The following is a 23,789-nucleotide window of genomic DNA, read 5'->3' as shown; positions in this document are numbered from 1 at the left end:
GAGCACATTCACCCTGATGAGAAGTCTACTAGAATAAGAGAGAGGAGACAACCACGCAGGGCTGGGGCCACTCCCTGTTCTGCCCCTCCGGCTCCCACACCGCCTGCCCTCCCTCGGTCCTCCTTCCCTCCAGCAGCACCTGAGAGCCTCAAATATTCATGAGCACAGCTCCGGTTACTTTCCAAACAAGCAAAAACACTGTGAAAAAGTAAAAAGGTGCTCTGCTTTCCAGAGAGGTGCAGAACACAGCTACTGCATGCTTTGCTTTCACCTCTTCTGGGGCCTCTGGCTTTGGGGTATAACGCTCACACTCAAAGAGAAAATAATTTAAGACCCCACAGGGTCTTAAACCTTTTAATATTGCACCTTGGAAGAGCAGAAAACCAAGACCACCAAACCCAAAAGCTCAATGAGAAAGCATGAAAGCCTGTCTCTTTTCCCCACAACTCCCTTCCTTAATTTCAGCGGTGCATTTACTCCGGCATTTCTTGGTTGCTAGCAGCTCCGCTGGGCTCTCTGTGGGATGCTAACAGATGTACACAACTTGGCCATCACTGGCACGAATAAAATCGGCTAGAAAACAGGTTTAGGACATAACAGAAAATGCATTCATTTACTCAGCCGTCATCTGCATGTCGTTCTGAGGGTTATTTTGACTTTCACAGTGTTAAAAGCTTGGGTTTTTAACCAGGACCTTAGCTATGCTCTCACCTATAAAGAAACTTTTTTTTTTTTTTTTAAAGACAATTTCAGGGGGTAACTAAAATTTTGCAGTAAATTTTGAAGGAAATCAAAATCACGTATAAGACGTTTGTTCAGGATCAAATTTATAGGGCCATAAAACCTATGGCCATGCTCAAAATTGGACTTTCATACCAGCTTCCACTGCATCTCTCACTAGATTCAAAAGACGTAAGATATTTGCTGGTCACACAACGTATGGAGAAGCCTTCAGAAAACAGATAAGCCTACTCTGAGTGAAGAGAAATAAAAAATACACCCTCACAAAGAGCAGCCAGCAGCCAAAGGGTTATCCTAAGTGACAGGCACAAGCTAACCTGCCCTCACTAACTGAGCTGCACCAGGGCATCTCCTTTCCAGGCAAAGGCTGTAATTAATAGTATGTAAAAAGAGAAGCATCTCTGCCTTTCCTGGTGCCCACGTTTTAAAATATGATGGTAACTAAACCGCAATCTCAATGCGTCACATGCTCTCAAAGATGCCTCTCGGACTGCGCAAGGAGAAGACACTCCTCGTACCTGGATCCTTGCCCAGCTTAAGGTACAAGCCAGGTACCAAATGGTTCAGCCCTGTCACAGCTTGGGCACGGCAGGGCACATGCAAGGGTATGCGACAACTCAGCAAGGTCTGCAGATGCACAATCTTGGATTAAACTGCTCAATTCCCCTGCAGTCTCATTTAAGCTGCTTTTAGACCTTTGAAGGGGAACAAACGGGTCTTTCCTATGCACAGAAAGGGCCCTGCAGCACATCAAGAGTGAGCTTCCTACCGCAAGCCAGAGCTCCTGCTATTTCATCCATGGTCCTCATGGTCAAGGGAAGAGATCAAGGCAGCATCCGAGTGCTGCATAGCCTGCTCGGGATGGCCCGTTTCCTATTAATGAAATTCTCTCTCATCCCCCTGTTGTATGGCGCAAATTGGCTCCAAAGTGAAGTATTGAGCTGTCAAACAGCAAAACCTCCCGCCAGATAGCATTTCAAGGAAGAGCAGCTGCCTACTGAATACGTGGATCAAACGCCTGCTGCCGCCCTCTGTCCCTTCTATCCAAAGGCTCCTGGAAGAGCAGCAGCAGCCCTCCTTCAGAACTGGCCATCAGCCGCACCACCAAAAAGATGCTGTTTGTATTAAAAATATAAAATAGCAATCACAGCAGTGTAGTTCAGAGAGTGACAACAATCCCACTGCTTTGCGAGCAGCAAGTCCTGGGAGTTTACATCTCTGCTCCTAACCACCACCCCAACTGTCCTTCATGTATCACTAAAACTAAAGGATCCAGTCAGAAGTCAGACCCAAACTGGCCCAAAAAACACCTTGCTTGTACTTTCCTATCCTATTAACAGACCTCATACACAGAGGAAGCAAAATATCCTGGAAGACGAGCAATCACCTCACCAAGTAATTTAGAGCAGGAGCCACCATTTTGCAGCAGACATCAAAATAATGAGTGCTCCTCTGCTGACTGTGCAGCTCCGTGTTACTCCCATAATGGGCCGCATACCCAGCAGCACACTAACATGGAAAAAAATGGCATCCGATCCCAGGCAAGAATGAAAAGATAATGTTTGCTATAATACAAAAAGTGTTAGGAAGGAAAACAACGTTTAATCCTGTGGCTCCTGAGGACCTCTCATGACTCAGAAAATAAATGCAAACAGATGAAAAAGTTAATTTGGATCATATTAGCCCCACTGGCACACAAAGGGCAGAGCAGGCACCCCGGGGAGAGGGAGGGAAAGATTTGCCATAGATCAGGTTACTATCACTGACAGCTGACCTAAAACACCACAAGATTTCAGCAGACTCTGCCAGTTCTTCCAATTTTCAAAGATGCAATCACCTCCTTTAAGAGATGAGATATGCGAAACATGTAACACTGTAACTGAGGACAGGGAGGAAGGAGATCCCGCAGCACGAGTGTATAAGCGGCCAAGATGATAATATCCTCACTGCTTTAGAAGGAGCACAATTGACTGAAAACAAGAAGAAAGCAGAAGTGAATTGTTCCTTTGAAGATATAAAAGTTTCAATCTGAAGCAATGAGGACATAAGGAACTGGAATCATTTCTCATCAGTCTGAAGCCACTGTGTGGAACAGACAGACAGACAGTTGATCCATCCTACAAACGTGCTCCTTTGAAACAGATGTCCCTCTGAGACCCAACACACTCTCGGCTTGGGAAGCGGGAGACCCAGCTTGCTAGATGGGCTTGCAATGGTCCCCCAGACGGGCCAGCACAGCCCACAGACATACTTCATCACTGTCAAACCTGAGAAATGTTCTTCAGCACAAGTCTTCAGCACTTGGTTTTAACTTCAACTCGTTTGAAGGGATCTGAGCTGCCCTGCTCTGCTGGAAGCAAAGGATAGGCAACACTGAGAACTGACAGAACTAGTCAGGTGCCAAACACAAGAACAAATCAGTGCTCTGTAACCCGTTTTTCTGCTCTGGGTGATCCTTTCCAACTTCATGCATCCAGGCTGGTAAAGCTCATCAGAAAATAAGCATTGCTTGTGTCCTATTAAATTTTTAGGAAGCGTTAATGTTCAAAAGTGGCCAATGACAGCATGAGTAGTAGCCCACAGCAGCCAATGTATTTATTGTTACCTGAAGTCCCTTTGCTTTCTTAGGCCTTCAAAATGCACTAGAAGAGTCACAAGAAGACCGATACATGTGAAAAGCTTCTTTCAAATCATTTAAGATGAAAATTATGACAACTGAATCTATTGCTCTTATAGCTTCCCCTAGCATGTCCAGGACGTAAAGCCTTTCCAGAACCCCAGAATTTGGGACCACAGGGTATGAGGACCACCTGTATTTTATAGCTGCGGTTGATCTTTGTTGATCAAAGAGGGAATGGTTTGAGCAACTACCTCTAGCTTTGTGCTCTGCTTCTGCTGGGTACTACCAACATCACACCTAATTAACGGACTCATCTCCACACACTTCAACAACAGCAGGACTAACACACCTGACCTCACACAGGCGCAGAGAGGCAGCTCATGCAGGCACAGTAACTCCCAGCAGAAAGGTGGGATGGACACAGCCGAGGGCAATTCCCAAACCACTTCACAGCTGCATTGGCTGCAGGAAGCCTGGCCCCACACTAGCACTCTTCTGCTAGGATTGCCAGAATAGTAGGCCAGGAGGCTCATCACAGCTCTGCATTTAAATCGTGTCAATCAAATATGGCTCTTTCCTGCCACCAGCTTCTTTTCTCCTAGATTTAGGCCAGATAGTATCTCAGAATAATTGTATGGCGAGGCACAGAGCCTCACTGCTAACCTAGAGGCCTACTACACACTTTTGAGAGCCACTACAGCCCTCTATAAACCACCTAGAAGAATGAAATTTGTCTTCCTTTATGCTCCTCCAAATCATTAAGAAATTCCTATTACTCAGCTCTAGCTATTCTTCTTCTCTGGGTTACACATAACATAGCTCAGAGTTTCCTACCCACCCACTAAAAAAAGCTACTTCGGCTTTCTGGATACTTCTGCTTTAAGGAGAGGTCTGGCTGGGAGACGCATTCTTGGCCACGTGGCTGAGCTGCCAGGCAGGACCCTGGCCACCCATCAGGCAAGGAGGCTTGGAGCTGGCAGGCAGGAGGCAGGGCAGGCATGGATCTGAACGGAGAAGCTCAAGTCTGCGGCCTCTGGTGCAGCTTTCTCCCGACTTCTGTGTCACACTTGCAGTAACTCCTGCAGCTCATTGTCAAAACCAATTAAGAGTATCCCTGATAACAACAAAAAAAGTCCTGAGAAACCACATTTAAGCTGAAAAGGACAGTAACGTCACCGCCTCTCTTACCTCCTCACAGAGGGGCTTGTTTCAGGAGGACTTTCATTTTGTCTACAGCCAAAGTTGCCATCGAGCTGCCCAAAGCTGGTTTCAGACTTGATGGAAAACATGGCTCAGGGATCTTTAATCTGATTTAACCTGATTTACTTAGATTCATCTCATTGAGTAAGACAAGGCATTTAGAAGTCTGGCTTTCTGACAGAGCATCAAGATACCAGCAGTATTTTTTTTCCACCTTTCTGAAGCCCACGTTACCAGATAAATTCATTCTCACACCCCTCGCAGCATTTTGACCAAAAGGAGCTAAAGTCCCTCAGAAAATTTCTCTCAGGATGAAGGTTTGCAACTGGCTTTGGATGACCTGAATTCTTTCTGCTACCAAGAGGGTCAGTCCCTCCTTGACTACACCTCTTCATCAGTCACACTTAGCGTATGCTCATTCACAGTCTGTCACCCATGTCCCTGTGAAGAACACCTGGAGCAGGCAACTGACCCAAGTTCTCACCACAGCCTTCAGTCACCACCTTCCTCATTCCTGTTTCTCACCACACTACACCCTTTACCACAGATTAGACCATGTGATGGAGCCAAAGTGACCCCGAAAAAACACCAACCACCTCTGCCCCCCAAACCAAACTTATGTAAGAGGGACTCCTAGATGTACTTTTCCTCCCCTTCCCGCTGCTTAGAGACAGCAGAGAGCTTCATCCTGGAACTGGGTGGAGGCAGACCAGAGAACGGTTTTGCAAAGCAAACGTAGTAACATTACAACAGCCTCATCATGCACACAAAGAAAAGCAAGGGGAAAAGTTAAAGCAAACTAATGCGCATTACATATTTGAACACTAAGCAAAGCTAACATACCACAACACCTTATAGTCCAACCAACAGTCAACAAATTGACTAATTCACTAATTTCACCAAATTACCATGCTCTTCCTCCTCTACCTCCTGATTCAGGCTGAAAGGATCCTTTCTAAGATAATGCAGATCTAAATCTCTGCCTGTTGAAACTCCGAAATCCTTTCCTCTGCTGCCCTATTTATCTCAACCACATTTTACAAAGCAAGAAGGGACACATGCTGGAAAACAAAGACCTTTCTTACTCTTGCTCCCTAATATTTCCAAGTACTTTGCATACTTGTTCAGTTTTGATAACCTCCTTTCATATGCTGCAATAGCAAAAATAAGAAAAGCTACAAAGAACAACAAATCAAACTAAGGGTTTCACTCTTCGCAGAGGGTACACGAGACAAAGGAGGACTAGTACTATCCAAGAAATCCAAACTCCTCTCCAGGGCATTTTTAAATCAGTCTTTTTAAGCAATTTGAAGCAGGTTTTGCTATTAGGACTGGAAGGAGAGCGTAAGCTTCAGATAAGGAGCCTCAGTGAGACCCGATAGGTGAATGATGGTCTATGCACTGCATAGGTCAAACTCTGATTATCTAAATCTTGGTTAATCAAAAGCAATTATCTGAAAGTCAAATATGCCCTCCAAGTCAGATAGCTCGGCAAGACCAGGACTTATAAAGCACACAGAATTCCTAAACTCCATAGGACCACAACTGCAGAGACTATGAATTTTAAGCAGGATAACTGGGAGGACAGTTCAGAGGGGTTTAGCTGTACTCAAGACTCCCAGCCCGAGGGCAGTCTTCAGAAGCAGCTAGAAGATTACCCTCACAATTACTCGGACATTTTTGGTGTCTCTGTGCACCCTCAGATCAGAGGCTACTTGGAGTGCAATTCCACTTAGGTATTTAGAGACTATTCAGGGTGAAAGTCTCCATCACAGGCAGGGCTGGTAGAGCCAAGCTGGCTGATCCCTCCCATTGTAAGACCCTGTTTCCAGTTGTTTATAATTCAAAGACCACCATTTGAACTGAAATTTTTTTCATGCTATCTGCATTTGATTTTGGGGTTGGTAACTTTTTTTGTTACTTCAGCCTTATCAATCCAACCTGAGAAAGAAGTAGGGGGAATATTTTGTCTTGCTTATGATGGGGGAGGGCGACGACCCCACACACTTTGAAAAGCCTACAAGGACTTCATATTTAACAGAAAAAATTGCATTTCAGGTATCTATATTTAGCAACCATACTAACAAGCCACCAAAACCTGACCAACATTATAACAAAACTATGGAAAACTACAGTGCTTGTCTTACATTTTATCAACTAAATCTGCTGGTAAAGCCATATATGATGGTCCAAAAAGGCTGAAAACAAGAAAAAAAATTCCAATATGCAAAACCTACCGAAAAGGAAAGAACCAATCCATTCTTCATATTTATCATGGAAAGAACAAATGGTGGCAACAAGCTTTATGTTAAATATTAGGAAAGACTTAGCAATGCTTAGAAAGGAAAGGACTGGTATTGTCAAGGCTGGCAGTGGCATTGCAAATGTTTTTAAGGCAGGTTACTCGCCATCAGGAATGGTTTGGACACAGTTTATCTTAACAGGAAACAGAGACGCTCTTGAGGGTAGCTGGCAGTGCCACTTGCACCCCATTTTCTGTGATTTCATGCTCTCGTTCAAGGCTCATCCACGGCTTCACAGGAGATACCGGCCATGTCAGATCCAGGTCTAGAGATCAATGATAGCAGGGAGATGACCCATCTCATGTACTTTACACCATCCCCTTTGTAGGGATCAAGTCATGTGGAGTAGCAGCTACCCACCTCAAATCCAAAAAACCCAAGAAACAGATCTGGAAGTGTAGTGGAAGGAAAGTAAATTGGGACAAGAAGCCTGAGTGCCAACAGGGCAGACTTAGTGATGGGGGCAAAGGGATAGGTCAGACAAGTTTGACTGCAATAGGAGCAGAAAAGGCAAACTAAATGAGGAATGCAAGGAGTGGGTGGAGAAGTTAAAAAAGTGTATGACAAGGAGACTATAGTGAGGACAGGGAGGAGGAGAACGGAGAAGCAGAGAGAGAATAAGCTGGCCTAAAAATCAGCTGAGAAAGAACTGAAATTATCAAGGTAAAGAAATAGCATGCCGAAACGGGATGACACGTAAATGGAGAGGAATGGAGACAGGGACAGCATGGACGTGGACTTGCATGCAACAAGCTACTGACAAGGGATCATGAGCAGAGAGTGGGAGGAAGAAGACCCATCCATCCATCCATGACGGATGGCAGAGGTGAGACAGGAGAGGTCATGCAGGGATGGAAGAGGGGGGAAAATGTGCCTACTAGCGTACACTCCCAAAGCCTAAACCAGAGCCTAATATTGCGAAAAGTCACCATTCCTCTGCTGTCAGCAAATACACAAAACCAACTGGCAAACACAGATCAAGCTGGCCTGCATAGAAAATAACAGCTAATTATACATTCAGTGTAAGTGGCAGAGGTCTGTGGGATGCATCTGGGACGGCCAACCCTGCTACTGATACTTGCAGAGGTCGTCGTGGTGCCACACATACTGGAGCTGATGGGGATGGGTGGAGGGTTGTCTGGTTTTTCTTTCCTTCCTTGTGGAAAAAAATAGCATGCAATCATGTGATTAAAGACTATCATAAATAGACACAGAAATAAAGAGAACAAATGAAGGTTTCTTTCCCAATTTAAAATATGGAAATGCCCCGGAATTGAAGTGCCTTCCCATTACCATCTTGATAACTCTCAAATTCAGTTTGTGAATAGTATTGCTCAATGGACAGTTTTGCAAAGAAAAAAAAAAACCAGATATTTTAAACAAAGCACACTGTTGAACAGGCCCAGCATTTGTCCTATTTTCTTTTATATAGGCAAAGCGCACTCTATTTTTTGAAAAAGCTTTCAGTTGAGCATTAATTGCTCTAGCTTCTGCGAACCCTACAAAACTAGCCTATACATCTCCAGCCCTCACTAGTCATAGCACAACCTCCAGCACCCCAGCAAAAAAACATCCTGCACAGCACAGGATCATAAATAACTCTACAGGAGCAAACCAAAATACTTTTGGTAGGAAAGTTAACATTTCTCTACTCTGATTCCAGGGAACATGGCAGATAGGAAGAATACCTGACTACATCCTTTTAAGTAATATTTGAGAGCAGACTGAGGCAAACTAACCACCTTGTCCCTGGTACTTAGACCTCCATGGGATGCCTGTTACTGAGTTTGGTGACTTGCAGCTAGGAGACAAACAGGTTAAGGAACTCATTGCAAAGGGGCAGCTAACTGCACACATCATCTGCTGAAAATGTATCTAAAACAGGAACATTGAGCATTTTACCCCAAAGCAGTTAATCAGACCAGAATCCAGGTCTAAAAAACATCAGCCCCCCCCCCCCCCCCCCCCCCCCTTGCGGCCCCTTTTGCACTGGTGTTAGAATTTTACAGTAGAAGGCTGGTCAATACTAATTAAGTGCAATGGAGCCATCATGAATTAATAACCTGCAGGGAAAGATGTTGCTAGTTTTAAGGGCTTCCCTCCTTCTCAACCATCAACTCTTAGTATTTTTTGGTAGCTCACTATAACCTTTTCACTAATCCAGATACTTCACAAATTAATAGTTCTTAAAATAACAGTAAAACATTATGTTAAATTTACACAGACTTGTCATCCGAATATCACAGCACATACTGTGGCAAACTCAGGCATCCTCATTTCTCAATTCCCAGGTACCCAGGGATTAGTTACCTAGTCACCTGCAGAAGAAATGCATTAGGGAGCAGCGAGGTTATTTCTAGGACAGGGATTTAAGGAAATGGCACTGCTGTATCAAGTTGCCTTTTACATTGCCATCCTGCCTAGGCAACGTTGAATGCAGCTTCTGCCATCCCAAGGCTGCTCTGCAAGTGCCCACAGCAGTTTGCTTCTACTCCAACACATCTGAAAGTGCTCAGGAAAGGTGGTAAAGAGAAAAGGACTTTAAAAACCACTCACAGGGTTCTGACAGACCCCACTGATTTTTAAGCCCTTAAGAATAAGCCCTTCTCAACCAGCAGTTAAATCTCTAAGTATCACAAGAGTTACAGACACAACCCATGCGCCCACCTCAAGCAATCATGTCTTTACATCAAGGAACATGAGCCGCAGATCCATCTTTCAATTGCCAGGGGAGATTCTCCTGGAAAAGTGACTGGCCAGGATTCCTCTCACACAAACCTCTGCTGCTGACATGGTGTCTGCAGCGCTAAAACGAAGTCCTATGACAACCAGTAGAAGGGAAGCAAAAACTAGGGGATACGCATCGGCACAGTCAGGTACTGCATAACCAAGCACTGCTTTTCGAACGGCAAAGAAAGGGGAAGAGCACAAGGACGTGGACAGAGAAGAACGCGATCCCCTTCAGATAGCTCATGCAAGTTTGCAAGAGTAACACCAAACTGAGGAGCAAACAGCAAGGACGCTTGGCCCGAAAGGAAAGGGAGACGCAATCCTGAAAGCAAGGAAAGGGGAACAGGGGAATAGTGGTAGCTCCTCAGAGAAGTCAGAGAGAAAAAAAGGGAGCCTTCCACTACACACAGAAAAAGCTTTTTTTTTTTTTTTTTTTTAATTACTTCTTTTAGGGGTGCAGGGGAACCCTGAAGCATCCAGCTTGCCTGGAGGGGAGTAGATCCCAAAGTGGACGTAAAGGGATGGGAAGGGGAAGGCTGTTCTGGGACTCTGTCTCCCTTGCAGAGAGTTCAAACAAAGGAGGACGGCCTCCTATAATGGGATGCATTGTACATTTTTAGCTAGCACAAGGTGGCTGTCGTGACAGGGCTCCCCATCTCCTGTCTTCTCCCCCCTCCAGATACGCACCCCCTGCATGATTCCAACATGGAGCGCAAACAAAGATCTGTTTTATCACACCGCTACTGTAATGGGAGGTAGAGAAAGATAGGGAAAGGGAATGAGGCAGAGGAACGAAAAGGAGACAGTGAGGCCTTTAATGAGTCAGCCGCTGCTCTGATTTAAATAAGATCTCCATTTAAGGAGCTCTGCATTTGTTTTTTTTTTAAATTAAAAAAAAAAAATCACTGACTGAGCAAGCAACTTTTGGCTGCACAAGGTTGTCTCATAGCTACACACGGGGTCTGGGAGGGAAAGGGTTATGGAAGGGGGAAGGGAAAGGGAAGAAAATCTCTGGAAAAAATGAGGCTGCTTGCTGGTTCATTTTAACAAGGACATAAATTAGTCTCAAAGCCACAAACGCCACCACCTCCCTGAGCCATGGGCAGAGCGTAGCAAGTCAAACACGTGCCAAGATAAACGGTGCTGGCTGGAGCCTCCGAGGGGTGCTGGGGGGGGGGGACAAGAGGGGGCACGCTGGCAGGCAGGGCAGCAAAGACACTTCAAATGGTGCCACAAAATGGAGACTGGTGATCCTACAGCTGCACAAAAGGGGACCCTTCAGATGTTCCTGCCTACACCCACATCAAAAGACTGGAACTCAAGACAGAAAGAGGGAAAACGGGGTGCTGCAGTCAGAAAATAGCAGCTCTCCCCCGTCTGGCTTTAATTACCGCGAGCAACCCTTCCTCCTCCTCTTCCCATCTTGGAAGAAGGCTGGCCGGCAGGCAGCAACCCAGGTGAAAGGCTCCATCGCCGGCAGCAGGGAGGGGAGCAGACAATGGCGGGGTGATTCATTACAAAGGCATACATACATACATACACGCACACACACACACATGCTCGCTCCGGCGCTGCCGGCTGCCACATGGGCTGGCGGGACTCCTTAAGGAGGCAGCAGCTCGATGGGAAACAGATTCGGAAGAAAACGCCAGCAAGGCACTAGGCTGTCCAAGAAAGGGAGGGCTTTGTGCTCCACACAAGCCAGCAACCTCACCATGCACCGCACAGAGAAAAAGCCTTTTAGCATATAATTCCCATCCACCCAAGACTCTCTCTTTCATCCGCAATTAGCACATGATGTACTAGGCCTCGTTTAACACTCATTTTCACTGATTTAGGATTAAGGGGGATAAGACCAGGGTACTTTCCGTTAATGAATCTGAGCTCTTGCTCTCATTAGCAAGTTTGGTTTCCTCTTTTTCAAGCACATTTCTACCCTCCAGCATCTCCCATTTCTTCCCATCACTGTTTCTAGTCTTCCCACCCCACACACTCCCATTTATTTTGTTTTACCAGCCCCTCATGCCTATACAGAAGCTGATCTCCCAGATTTCCAAGGAAGATGGGCGAGCTTGCTCCCTAAAACACAACAGAACGCAGACCAGGCAGGCAATATTGTCCGGAGACTGAACCAAACAGAGCAAGAAACTGTAGCAATGATGAATTCATTTAGTAGCAATTACCAGCTTAACATACCAACAACATTTACTTTTCATAAATGAAATACGTTCACAGGTTGTGAGTAAGGCCACTCCACTGCTTCAAACAGCATTGCAGAATGAGAACAACGTGGCTGGGGACACCGTCCTGGATGTGCCACACTCCTTCAGCCCCACACTCGGCCAAACCTGCAGTGAAGTACTGCCAAGGACCAGCCTAACAACCCAAATGCTCCCTCTGCAAGAAGCAGCACTATGCTACAGCTGAACTCACCTTCGCTGTCTTCCTCAACTCTGCATAAAAGGGCTATCCGTCGTTCATTCGGAGACCCCAACTGAGAGACAGTCCGAGCTCTCCTCCCCTACTGGTTACTTTAATATGCATCTTCTTCAGCATCAGCATGTAATATGCAGCACAAATCCTGAAAACCTATCCTAGACAGTACATACTCTTAAGGAAGTCATAACTCAAGGTCAGCCAATACTAGTAATGCATGGTTTTGATACCTCCCTTCCCACATCAGTAAATTAACAATTTCTGTGGAAGACAGATTTCCCCAAAGTCTCTTAGGATATCCCAAACCTTTAAGGGAGTTTATACCCTCCCCTGTTCCAGCCAGTGCTCCAGCAGAATCCCATCCTTCCCAGCTCCACTCTCCAAACCAACCTGCTCGTGCTTCAGGGTGCTCGGTCCTAGGCACGCATGAACTACATGCCTGGGTCACCAGTACACAAGTGCACTTTTCTGTGCTGCACAGACACAGGCTATGTGCATAACGGTTGTGGCTGAGAGCACACTGCAATACAAGGCTGTGCAGAACAACTCTCTGAAACGTGCACACGCCAATCTGCACCTTAGGGGCATACACCTCCATCTAACCGGGCACGCTCTGAGCATGCAGCGATACACAAAAGGACCCTGAGTGCAGAGACACAGCTTTTCAGCATCATTCACTAAACTAAATATAGGTACAGAAAGCCTCAGGAGATTTCTGCAGAGCTCTTCCGTCTCAAAACAGAAAGCCTTGGTCCAGATAAAAAGGAATCGGTAATGGAAGGGACTTAATAGCAGAAGGTGGGGCTTGGGAGCCTGGGAAGATACCTTAAGAGTGGACAGAGACCTATTTTTCAGCCACTGACAATCGACGCAAGATGAGGGACAGGAAGGGTCAAAGCGGGTGTCACTGCTTGCAGCAGATTCATTCTGAGCCAGGCACCCGCGAAAGCGCTGCCCCTTGCAGTGGGACACGCAGGATCTCGGTAGCAGCTAACGAACAGGGATTCAGCCAGGGCTGAGGAAAGCCAAGAAGACAGTATGCATCTAGTCTAAAAAAACTGCAAAGCTCCACAAAAAACAGCACTTGTGAAACCCAGATTTGAAGAAAAGTTCCCTCCGAGAGTCCTTCCCTCCACCCCCTTTGGGAATATCCCCCACAGGTTTCCAGCTCCGCAAGGCACTGCGGGGCATTATATAATGCCTAACTCCAAAGGATTCCAGCTCCCGATGCCGCTCTCCTCCTCCTCCCTTTGCCCCCTCCCTCCGGTGGCGACTTGCAGATGCCATGCGAAAAAAAAAAAAAAAAAAAAAAAGTAAAAATACAAAAACATGTAGCAGCCTTAAAAGGCGAGCACCGTCCGATAAACTCCCCTTCCGAGGTGGGGGAAGCGCGATGCCCTGGCAGCTGGGTGCGCTCCCCAGGAAACGTCAGCCGCTTCCCCCCCGGGAAGACACGGGCAGCCCCACGCCTACAGCTACCTGCGAGGGCTTCCCAGCCCTCACGGTGACCGTCGCAGCTGGATGGAGGAATGCCTGGGAAGACGTTTACCTTCGCGCTCGGCCAGGATCGGTCGTTCGAAGGCGGGCTTAGGCTAACTCGGGAGCAGAGGCACCCGTGCCCCTCCCGCACCTCTTCTCCCTAGAGGGCACTGCGAGGCTGCACCGGGCAGGGGGACTGCACGAGCCCCTTCCCCAAAGCGCCCAACCCGGGTGCCCGGCGCGGCGGGGCTCCCTCCCGCCCCAGCGCCGGGCGGGGGCGGCGCGGAGCCGCGGCCGCCCCACGGGGAGGCGGCGGTGCAGCCCCGCTGCCGGCCGCTCCGCACGGCGCCGGGCCCCCCGCTCCCCGCCCAGACAAAGCCGGGCAGGCAGCCGCCGCGGCGCGGCACCGGCAGCCCGGCCCGCCCGCCAGCCTTACCTGAGTTACCATTTTCTTTTTCTCCATAAACCAAAATGGGGGAGCCCGGCCGCAGGGGGGGGGAGGGAGAGGGGAAAAAAAAAAAAAGACGTAAAAATAAAACAAAAATAAAAAGCAGCAGCCCCGTGGAGGCGGGCGGCGGGTGCCTGCGCTGCGCTGCCTCGCCGGCGCGTTGCCCCCCGAGCCCTTTTTCCTCCCTTTCTTCTCCCGTGTTCCTCCCTTTCTTCCCCCTCCCTCCCTCCCTCCCCGGCCGCCGCTCCCCCCGCTCCCCCCAGCTCAGCCAGATGGCTGCGGGAAGCACCGCCCCGAATGCCGAAGGTAATTAATGCGAGCCGGGACCGCCCCCGCCGCGCCCCGCCTCGCCCCGCCCGGCTCGGCCACCCCCCGCCCGCCCCCCGCGGCAGCGCCGAGGCTGCCGCCGCGCCCGCAGCCCCGCCGAGGCGCTCCCCCGCCTGCCCGCCGGGACCACCCCCCCCCGGCAACCAAGGGGGGCTCGGCGGAGACCCAAACGCGAGCTGGAAATAAAAGCGAAGGTCCCCACGGCCTGCCCGCGCTCCTCCGCACCTACCATTCCCAGCGGCTCGGTTCTAGCGGCCAGGCTTCCCCCGCCTGGACCTCACGAGGCGGGAGAGAGCATCTCCCAGCAGGAGGATGCTCGGGAGATAGCTGTCAGTTTTGCACAGACCTCCCTCCTGCCACAAAGGGGAGAACGCGTGGGTTATACGCCGTGTCGGACGAACCGGAAGCAGTATCTGTGCCAGGATCTGCATTTCTTTCATCATAAAAACTGGAGATCGCTGGACTCCTTCCCAGCTTGCTTTTTTCCCCTCCCATTTATCTTCAGTAAGCATCTGGCCCTTAACACCTGAGCACTCCACGGTTGGCAGCATTTGTTCTCCCGGCGACCCCGTAAAACAGACCAATACACAGCTACCCCATTTGGCAGACAGGATCCGAGACGCACCGATTGATTCTTCCCAGCATTGCACCCATGGAAAACCCATGGACAGGGCTGAGTGCAGGTCTGCCAATCCCTCGGTTAGACAAGAGGACTATGCTGATGCTCCGGCACTCATGATGTGGAGATAAAACCACCTCAGGCAAGTTGCTCCTCTGAAATCTCTCTTCTTGACACCTGGTACTCAAGAGACTGCCCAGGCTTTTGCAGCAGAAAAGCCAAATTACGGTGCAGTAACACCTTGCATCCCCATGTGTTCTCCTTTGCATGAATATGCCCAGTTACAATTTACACTAAAAAACAAACAAACAAACAAAAAAAACCCCCCAAAACCACCAAACAAAAAACCAAAACCCCAACACCTAGTAGTTTTTCATCATGGGCTTCTGCCACTGCACTGCTCTCCAGGCGGCCCGTGCTGACCCACACCGCTCTTCAGTTTTCCAACTTCACCGCTGCAAACCGACCTCTGGCTCCCTCCCTCCCTTCCCCTTTCTCTCCTAAGGCAGTAGAGGCCAGCAGGAGCGCGCATCCCAGCCCTGTTCGCTCCTCTGGCGTGAAAAGCCTGAGGTCAAGACACCAGCAAGTCCTTACGTCCCACCAGGGCCAGCCGCCCTGCGTGACCAAACAACCAACCGTGGCGTGGGGTCCTCTGGGACGGAGCCAGCCTCCATGGCTAGGGCCTGCAGGGCTCTGAGTCAGAGTCCACACTTCTCTGAGTTACCTCATCCTCTCTGCTAACTTGTATCTTACAACACTACAGGTTTACAGGCAATATTGTAAAACCAGGGAAAGTACTGGATTTTTTCTTTTTTCCTTTCTCCCCTATTACAAACCTGAGATTCTGGAGCATGATTCTAGGTCCAGTGTAAATTCCATTTCAAAGCAGCAGAAAACACAGTGACCTCTTTATACCTTTTGCCATGACAAAGCACCAGGTTTCAGCAATGTGCATCTCATTCACCAGACCTCTCCAATCCTTCAGGATAATCTCCTTATTCTTTCCGCTTAACTGTGGCATTCACCTGGTCTCCTCTGTGCCACAGAGTGGCAACATCTTGTCCCAGATCTAGGGCACAGACCTTCAGGACAAAGAAACATCATGCTACTGCCATCCCACCGCTGTTCACCAGGACAGCATCATTTCTAATCCATTTTGGCCTTCACCTTAGGAAACTCCAGAAATATTTGCCATCAAAAAGAATCCTCTAAGGAAAAAGAGGTGCCCAACCACACACTGAACCCTCACTTGCACTGCCTCCCACCACCCAGTTGGTACAACTGCTTTGCTCATGAGCCAGCAGAGTGGGAATTCCCTTCAGTGTGATCTACTGCTGGTACTACTACTCTTTCATCTCCATTGTAGGCCAGAAAGCATATTCTCCCCCATGCTTGGAATATATCCACCTTTGCTCCTGTTTAGTGAAAGAAAAGCCCCAATTTCCAATGGATGTGCTCAGGCAACAAGAAATGCAGGTCTGCAGGAGCTCTGACTGCTGTAAAAACATCTGAAATTAACATCTGATACAGAGTTTCAAAAGCTTCAAGAATACCATGGAAAACATGATCAGACTTCATAACACTTGAGGTCTTTGTTGTCTTGGGCTCTACTGGAACCCACAAAGCAACACCTGATAACGAACAAGACTGATAAAATTAATTGGTGAATCTGTGCAACTCACCTTTCCTCACTGAGGGCTGGGGGTTCAGATGTCTCATGGCCAAGTGAAATAAGTTTGGTGGGCCTCCACTTAGCTTCTCCTACGTGCAAATCATAGAATGACTACCCAATTTACCATCACCGTTTGCCACCTTCTACTGAGGAAAATCAGACTCAAACTGCAGAACATGCTGCTGAAAACAACAGAGGAGCACGAGTAGAGCTGACAGCTGGAAGCCTGAAGAACATACAGCTCAGAGCCATGAGATCATCCCTTCCTACTTACTGCATTTATTCAAAAAGCAACATATTCAGAACGGCTCTAGATGCCAATACTTAGAAGTTCTCATGATTTCTCATGCATCACAGGCACATATGCGTTGAAACTTCATTACCGTGCTGTAGAAGTAGCATTCTGAAATAACTACGGGCAAATTTAACTAGTCTGTCTCGGCAGTGCCAGGGCACAGCTTATCATCCTTACCACGCCAGGCAAAGCTCATTGCTCCCACCTGAGCACATCTGCGCCACTTTTATACTCTCTTCTGTGTTCACCTGGATGTACATGATAGGTTTTGGTCAGCTCCTATCATTCAAATCCTAATGGAAAATAAGCTGGGGAAGGACGTTTAAGCAGCAGGCGATGGGGCAAGGCCACTGAAATCACACTGGTGAGAGCACAGGTGAAGAACTAACCTCTAGTTTGACTAAGTGGTCTACACGTACACTTTCAAATGCTTGGGTTAGTTTAAGACTCATAGGACTGGTAGAAATGGAGAGAGAGGAGAAAGCCACAAGTACTCCGCTTTCAGCAAATTTCAGGGTTTGTCTTCCTTTTTCTTTTGCTATGCCTGTAATTCCCTTTTGCCACTAAGGTGGAAGGAAGGCACAGACTTTGATTTTAACATCCCATTACCTGCATTTCTGTGCTGGCTCAAGTTTATATGGAGCAAACCTGCCAGCTGGATCAAGGCCAGAGAAAAGAAAAAAAAAAGTTTCAAGTGCAAAGAACCAATTTATCAGGAACAAATCTTAACAACCAAAAGACACACTTCTGCTGGTGGATTCTATTCATGTGCGTAACAAAACCCCTGGTACAAGGTAACCTAACAAAATACTGTTTAGCAGCTATCTGAAGTATCTCGGGGTAGATAATCTTCAACCGCCAGTCTACGTTTCACGTTTTCTGGATAAATTTGGTGCCTGTGAGGACAAGGAATGCTGACACTGAATAGCCAAGGACTGTGCAGAGAACATCATCTTTCAGTTGGCTCCGAAAGTATTTGAGCCTGACCTATGGCCTCCGGCTTCTCCAAGACTCCACACACCAGGCCAGCAAATCTCACGTGTGCTCCAAATATAGCCCCCTCCCCCAGCAGAGGCTGCAATACAAGCTTCACCCTGCCCCGAGCACTGCTCTCAAACCCACCCATTCCTATCACCCTACACATCCTCGCTGGACCTCCAAAAGCGAAAAGGTGATGAAAGAGGCTTTGTCGGAGGTTTTGTGGGTGATTTCAGAGGAGGGAGGAGGAAAATAGGTGAGGAGCAGTTCCCGGTGGCTTGCCATCCCTGTGGGACAGACTGCAGTCACACGTACAAGTCACACGCACCCGGACAATGCAGTAAGGCATGCAACAACAGACTAGCTGACAGCATTGGTGTCAGCTCAACACCCCTACCAAAAAAAAAAAAAAAAATTAAGCAAAAAGCCAAAAATGAAAACCAAAACACGCAAGTCTCAAAAAACACAGACCTTGGAGTTAAAGTGTCAAATGGTACCGCTTGCGTCCAGGAGCCTCAAAGCCCTCCGCAGAGCCTCCACGCTGCCAAGGCCTGAGACGCACCAAGCCAAGGAGCCCAGCATGGAAGCAATGTCCTTCTACAAAACCAGCACGTAAGCTCCAGTTTTGCCCAAATAACATATAGAGCAAACACCAAGACTATAAAGTCACCACTGTCCTTTTGCTTACCTGGACAACTGGGTATTGGTAATCCATACAATACACACCATACATAGCCAAAGATCCTCCAGCTAAAGGCCAAATGGACACAGGACTGGAAGCTTCAAACCCGAGTCTCCGTCTTTCAGCCTTGTGGGAAGGACTCTGGCAGCCCTGCGCAGTGCTTGGCTCGGGCCTCTGGGGCCACTCAGGTTGACACTAGCTCAGCTGAAAATAAAAAGGAGCTGCCTGCCTCGGCTCGGCTCAGCCCCTCTCTTCTGGGATCCAGCAAGGCAGCGCTCAACCATAGGCAGCAGAGGCTCCTAAAATTAGAAATCCCCTACTGAAAACGGCCTCAACTGAGGAGCGTCCTGCGACTCCCAGGCAGCAAACAGAGTGACTGCCGGGAAGAGGGGGACACAGGATCTTCGCAGCCACCACCGCCGGGGATGGGAGGAAGCAAACAGCATTTAGGATCTGAAAAGAGCATATGTTCTGGGCTCTAGGTGCGTCAGAGGGAACACTCCCAATCCAGGACAGGGAAAAACATATGGGACTGTTCCTCCCCCACCCCCATACCCTTCTTGCTGCCCTCGGCAGGGACAGGTGCTGGGATTAGCATAGTAAAACCCTTTGGTGTCGGGGAGGGAGGGAGAGGGGAGAAGCCACATTGATATCTTGCACTGAAGGGATCTCTTTCACAAGGGAGTATGCGCCCGTATCGTTTAACGCCTCTCCCTCCCTCCGCACTTGAGGCGGGCAGGGACAGCTGCCGGAACCGGGGCTGGCGGGGGGAGCCAGGCCCAGGGATGGCCCCCACCACCCCAGCCTTGGGCCAGTGGGTTGTCCCCCTCAGCTGTTCCAGTCAAACTGGGGGTGGAAGGGATTAAGTCTGCCACAGGGGACAGTGAGCAGCGGGGAGACGGGGGCAAGGCTGGGCAGGGCCAGTTGTTGTGCCCGTTTTAGGAAGCCCATCCTCCCCGTTCCCAGGAAGGAATCCGCTCCCTGACCGACGGGGACAGATGGGGAGCTGCCCGGACGGAGGCAGGCAGGCTCACCCCACCGGCCCTGCGTGCCGGACACATTACTGGACACCCGAGAGCCCGCTGCTGGTTCTTAGAAGACTGTGGCTGGGGAGCACCGGGGGGGCCCGACCTCCCATAGCAAATCGCATGAGGTTTCACCCATCCCTACGCCAAACCGCACCAGGTTGACGCCAGCCCAAACCCGGGCTCCCAAAGAGTTAATAGCCCAAAACCACAAACGATTCCTACCGTCCTCCAGATGACAGCAGTGATAAAACCCCTCCCTCCGAGTTTTCAAAAATAAGGATGTTACAGCGATCAAACCCAAGAAGGGCTATCCAAATTCCTCCCCCTCCCATTTTAAATGCATGGCAGTGGGCTTTTTTGCATTTCTAATCTTTAACTTTTCTGCAGTGCTGCTGCGCACCACTAAACAGCTACCTCAGCCTAGCTCTGGGGCAGCTGCCTTTCCATCGTTACTGATAATTTCCTCCCCCTCAGAAAGACTTAAACTTAAGATTTACTTTTTTCAAGAGGTTAAATACATGGATCATTACCTAACACAACCTGCATGTGCAGCACTTTGTCATTTAGGTAAGGGGTGCCTAATTCGCAGCCCTCTGACCCACGCAGCCTGGCAGGACAGCTCTTGGCTGGTCCTCTGCTCCCACTGCCCCTTCTTTCTGAGACGCCTTGGAAAAGGACAGCTATGAGCTGGGTGAGTGGTTACAGCAGCTGCCGCCCACTCTCATCATCTTTCCTAAGGGCCACGGGGCCACTTCTTCCTTACAAAAGGAGCATGGCCAATTTGGGGAGTATAAAGCATGACATTTTCTACATCTTAAAAAAAAGAAAAAAAAAAAGTTTCTATAGCCATTGTTTCTGTGTGAAGATTTCTACAGAGACAGAAATTAATTGCCCATAAATGGGAAAGCAGCTATGCTTCTAGAGCTCTTCACTAGGGAAAAAGGATGAGGCTCCCACAACAAACTTCCACCTCGTTCTGCCTTTGACTAGTTTATTTTTCCCCAGACCAGCTTTTTGGAGCTCACATCATGCCTCCTCCTCCTCCTTACCTTCAGAGGATTGTTTGGCTGCCTCTCAGCACTCTCCCTGCAAGCCCCACTTTGGGGCACTGACAGTATCTGGTTTCCTCTGAACGGCCAATACTTTTTTTCCCCCCTTCTCCCTTCTGTAACTACTCGTTCAATAGGTGCCGGCCCTTCATTCTTTTGCATAGCTCGTTACTATGCACTCAGGCAATTTTGTATCTCTAATAACATCTTTTTATGAAAAGGCATTAATTTATAAAAACCCAAAGTCTTTTCCACAGCCTGTTTTTGCTACTCCATATTACTGCCCCAGGTTTTAAAACCAAATCCCTAACTAAGTTAAAAACCTTACATTGATTTCACAATTCAATTCTTGCCATTTCCAACCAGGCCTCAGGGGAATAAAACGTTTCCAAATCCTAGTGCAGATATCTTACTATCTATAAATAACCATCAAATGGGCAAAACAAAACAAGGAGGGGGACCAGGGAGCATCACCTAAACTCCTCTGTTGTTTTAACTACAGATCAAGATAGAACAGCCATGCTTTAAAATTTTTGATGTAGACTTAAGTACTCTGCCTTAACCAGCATTAGGATGCTTGGGTGACACTGGCTACAAAGCATCGTGCCTCCTGCTTCCCGCAGAAGATTAAATGACAAAAACTAGTTTTAAACTTGTATGTGCCAAGATGGATACAGCAGGACTTTATTGGCCAGTAATAAACTACTGAATTTTCTGCAAGGCTGGCCATAATGGGTGGTTTACTACTGCACATTGACTTGCAACAAATATTAGTCAAATATAAGATAGTGCTGCGCTTCATAATTTTGTTTTGAGATAAAGGCCCAACTGCATTACCATATAACCTGCTATGCACATGCATTTCCAGTAACACAAGTTAGGTAACTGTTATAAAATCATAGCCTTGTTCCTGCAAATGCTTACATGTATGAATAATTTTAAAATTACATAAATATTAATACTGGAAAAGACCTCCTGACACACAGAATGAGATCAACTGCTATCATACAACGTCATCTAATCTTTTCATAAAATTTACCAAGCTACATCATAGAACCGGGTTTTGCAGCTACGCTACCCCGGCCAAAAGGCTGCTCTAGAACATCACTCCCCAGCAGCTGGGATCTGTGTTCATCTCCAGCTTAACGTTATTCCTGAGCAATTTCTGTTTGTTCTTTGTTCATGTGCCAGCACCGTCCTCTGGCTTAACCGTATTTTCTCTTTCCCTTACAATTAACCTCCCTGATGTATCCCCTCTCTACCCATCTAAACAAGCAGCTGTTCCAGTCTTTTCTCACATGACAGGCTTGCTATTCCCCAATCTCTAGAAGCCCTTTATTGCACCTGATCTAGCCTGTGCTCATCTGTTTTTGGTTTTTTCTCATCCAAGACATTACCCAGAGCAACATGGTTAGCTCCTAATCTGTTTCACAATTCCAGCACTAAACTGCACCTTTGCTAGCCTCATTAGTACTTTCCTCTGTAGTACCACATCAGATGCTGTAGGACCCATCTACAGTAAGACACGTCATCCCGTTAAGAAAAATGCATATCCAGTTAAGAAAATTGGCTATCTTAAACACAGATAGGCTGATATGGCACAATCCTATTCTGATGGATTTGTGTTGCCTTTTATCTCATTTTTCATTTGTGTCCAAGCCTTTAATTACTATTTTTGTCTCAGATTTTGCATACAGCTGAGGTTGGACCAACAGGTCTGCATTTACTCAGATCATCCCCCACCATCAATAGGGCTATTACGCTTCCTGTTCTCCAAATATCTGCTAGCACTCCTGATTTGATAGATTAAAACTTGTGTCAGATCTGCAACTTCATGAACCAGTTCTTTCCTTTTCAGGAACAGGTATCACTGTTCCTGAGGCAAGCCTGCTCCCCAGCCCAGCCTGCATGCACTAGGGTCTTTGAAATGTCCAACATGGTGGCTTCTACAGTAGGTTCATGCCCATTACCCATCCTGCCTTTGCTCCCATGATCAACTCTACCTCCAACAACAACAACAAAAGATTTGTTCGATTTTGTGATCACAACAAGAGCATCCTCATTAACAATGCCATCCTCAACACTAAGTGGCCCCATATCTTCCAGTCGTCTTTGTAACTGTATTTTGAGAAATTGTCACCCATTTTCTTAGTAACATTTGCAAGGCTGGTAGTTCTCCCTTTATCCCTACAGTTCCTGACTTTAAAGGCACAGTAGTCTCTGCTGGCAAGTCCTTTTTCCATCTCTTGTAAATTGTCTTTTTGCACCTAATAGCCTTTATAAAGTTATTATAGAGGCTGAGGTTTCTTCTTACAAGCTTTTTCCCCTTTACTTGTATCATCAATAATTTGTATCCAAAGTACCTCTAACAAAAAACCCAAATCACACACCTCTACATTCAAGTCTGAGTTTTCTATCCATTTCACTGACTTCATTAAATATTTTGCTTTATGTATCAAAAGCTTATATCATGATCAGCCCATCCAAAGGTGAGGACATGGAGGCTTCTAAATAGCTTGTTTTCCTGTAATAGTCATAGCACCAATAATTCACTCACTGTCTCAACAACAGGTGATGATGCTACAGTGACGAAATCTTTTGACCCTATTATTATTAGCTGCATTTGTTCTCCAAGCTATATCTGAGAAATTAAAGTTTCTCATACTAATATTTATCTCTGTAATGGTACTGGGAATAATATCATTTCAGAGCCTCAAGTTTGTATCCGAATCCAATCCTATGAGGGATTACAGCAGACTCGCAGTACTTCCTCTGGGACTTCTTTTACCATTCTTCCCCACAGCAATTTTGACCAGAAACAGATCCTGCGTTATCAGTATTACTCTTCTTTCTTCTTTACAGTCTACTGCATACAATACATCCTATCACCTTTTACATCTACCCTATCTGAACCACACATAATCTTGAATGCATGTTAAAGCCATGATTACTATTCTTGCAGATTGATATTATCCCTATAATATCCAGTTTCATGTTCTGCACCAGTAGCTCTGGTTCCTCTACTTGTCATTTCTAATGCCAGGAGCCTGAAAAAAACCCTGATATGTTTGTGCATTTACCGATCACACAGCTCCCAGCTCCCTCAACTAAGAGTATCACCCATCTAGTTACTGCTGAATTTTATTATTCTTTTTATAACATTGAATTTTATTTTTTTCCAT

At 47.3% G+C, this 23,789-nt stretch overlaps 1 protein-coding gene across 19 annotated transcripts in view; it reads right to left on the bottom strand.

Moving 5' to 3' along the window:
- RBFOX2 (RNA binding fox-1 homolog 2) overlaps positions 1-23,789 on the bottom strand; it is a 174,997-nt gene that overhangs the window by 74,354 nt on the left and 76,854 nt on the right. Inside the window, exon 1 of one of the 19 annotated variants that reach the window (XM_075501534.1) lies at positions 18,537-18,571. The exons of 16 other annotated variants lie outside the window; for them this stretch is intronic. In XM_075501534.1, coding sequence (XP_075357649.1) covers positions 18,537-18,563 — 27 coding nt within the window. In that variant the 5' untranslated portion in view covers positions 18,564-18,571. Of the gene's footprint in view, positions 1-13,945; positions 14,220-14,513; positions 14,649-18,536; positions 18,572-23,789 lie in introns of those variants that run through there. 2 more of the 19 variants (XM_075501553.1, XM_075501526.1) reach the window with 2 other exon arrangements.

Source organism: Mycteria americana, chromosome 1, assembly GCF_035582795.1.
Source record: "Mycteria americana isolate JAX WOST 10 ecotype Jacksonville Zoo and Gardens chromosome 1, USCA_MyAme_1.0, whole genome shotgun sequence".
Classification (NCBI taxonomy): domain Eukaryota; kingdom Metazoa; phylum Chordata; class Aves; order Ciconiiformes; family Ciconiidae; genus Mycteria; species Mycteria americana.
Note: the sequence above shows the minus strand (reverse complement) of the source record. Positions and strands in the feature narration are given on the sequence as shown.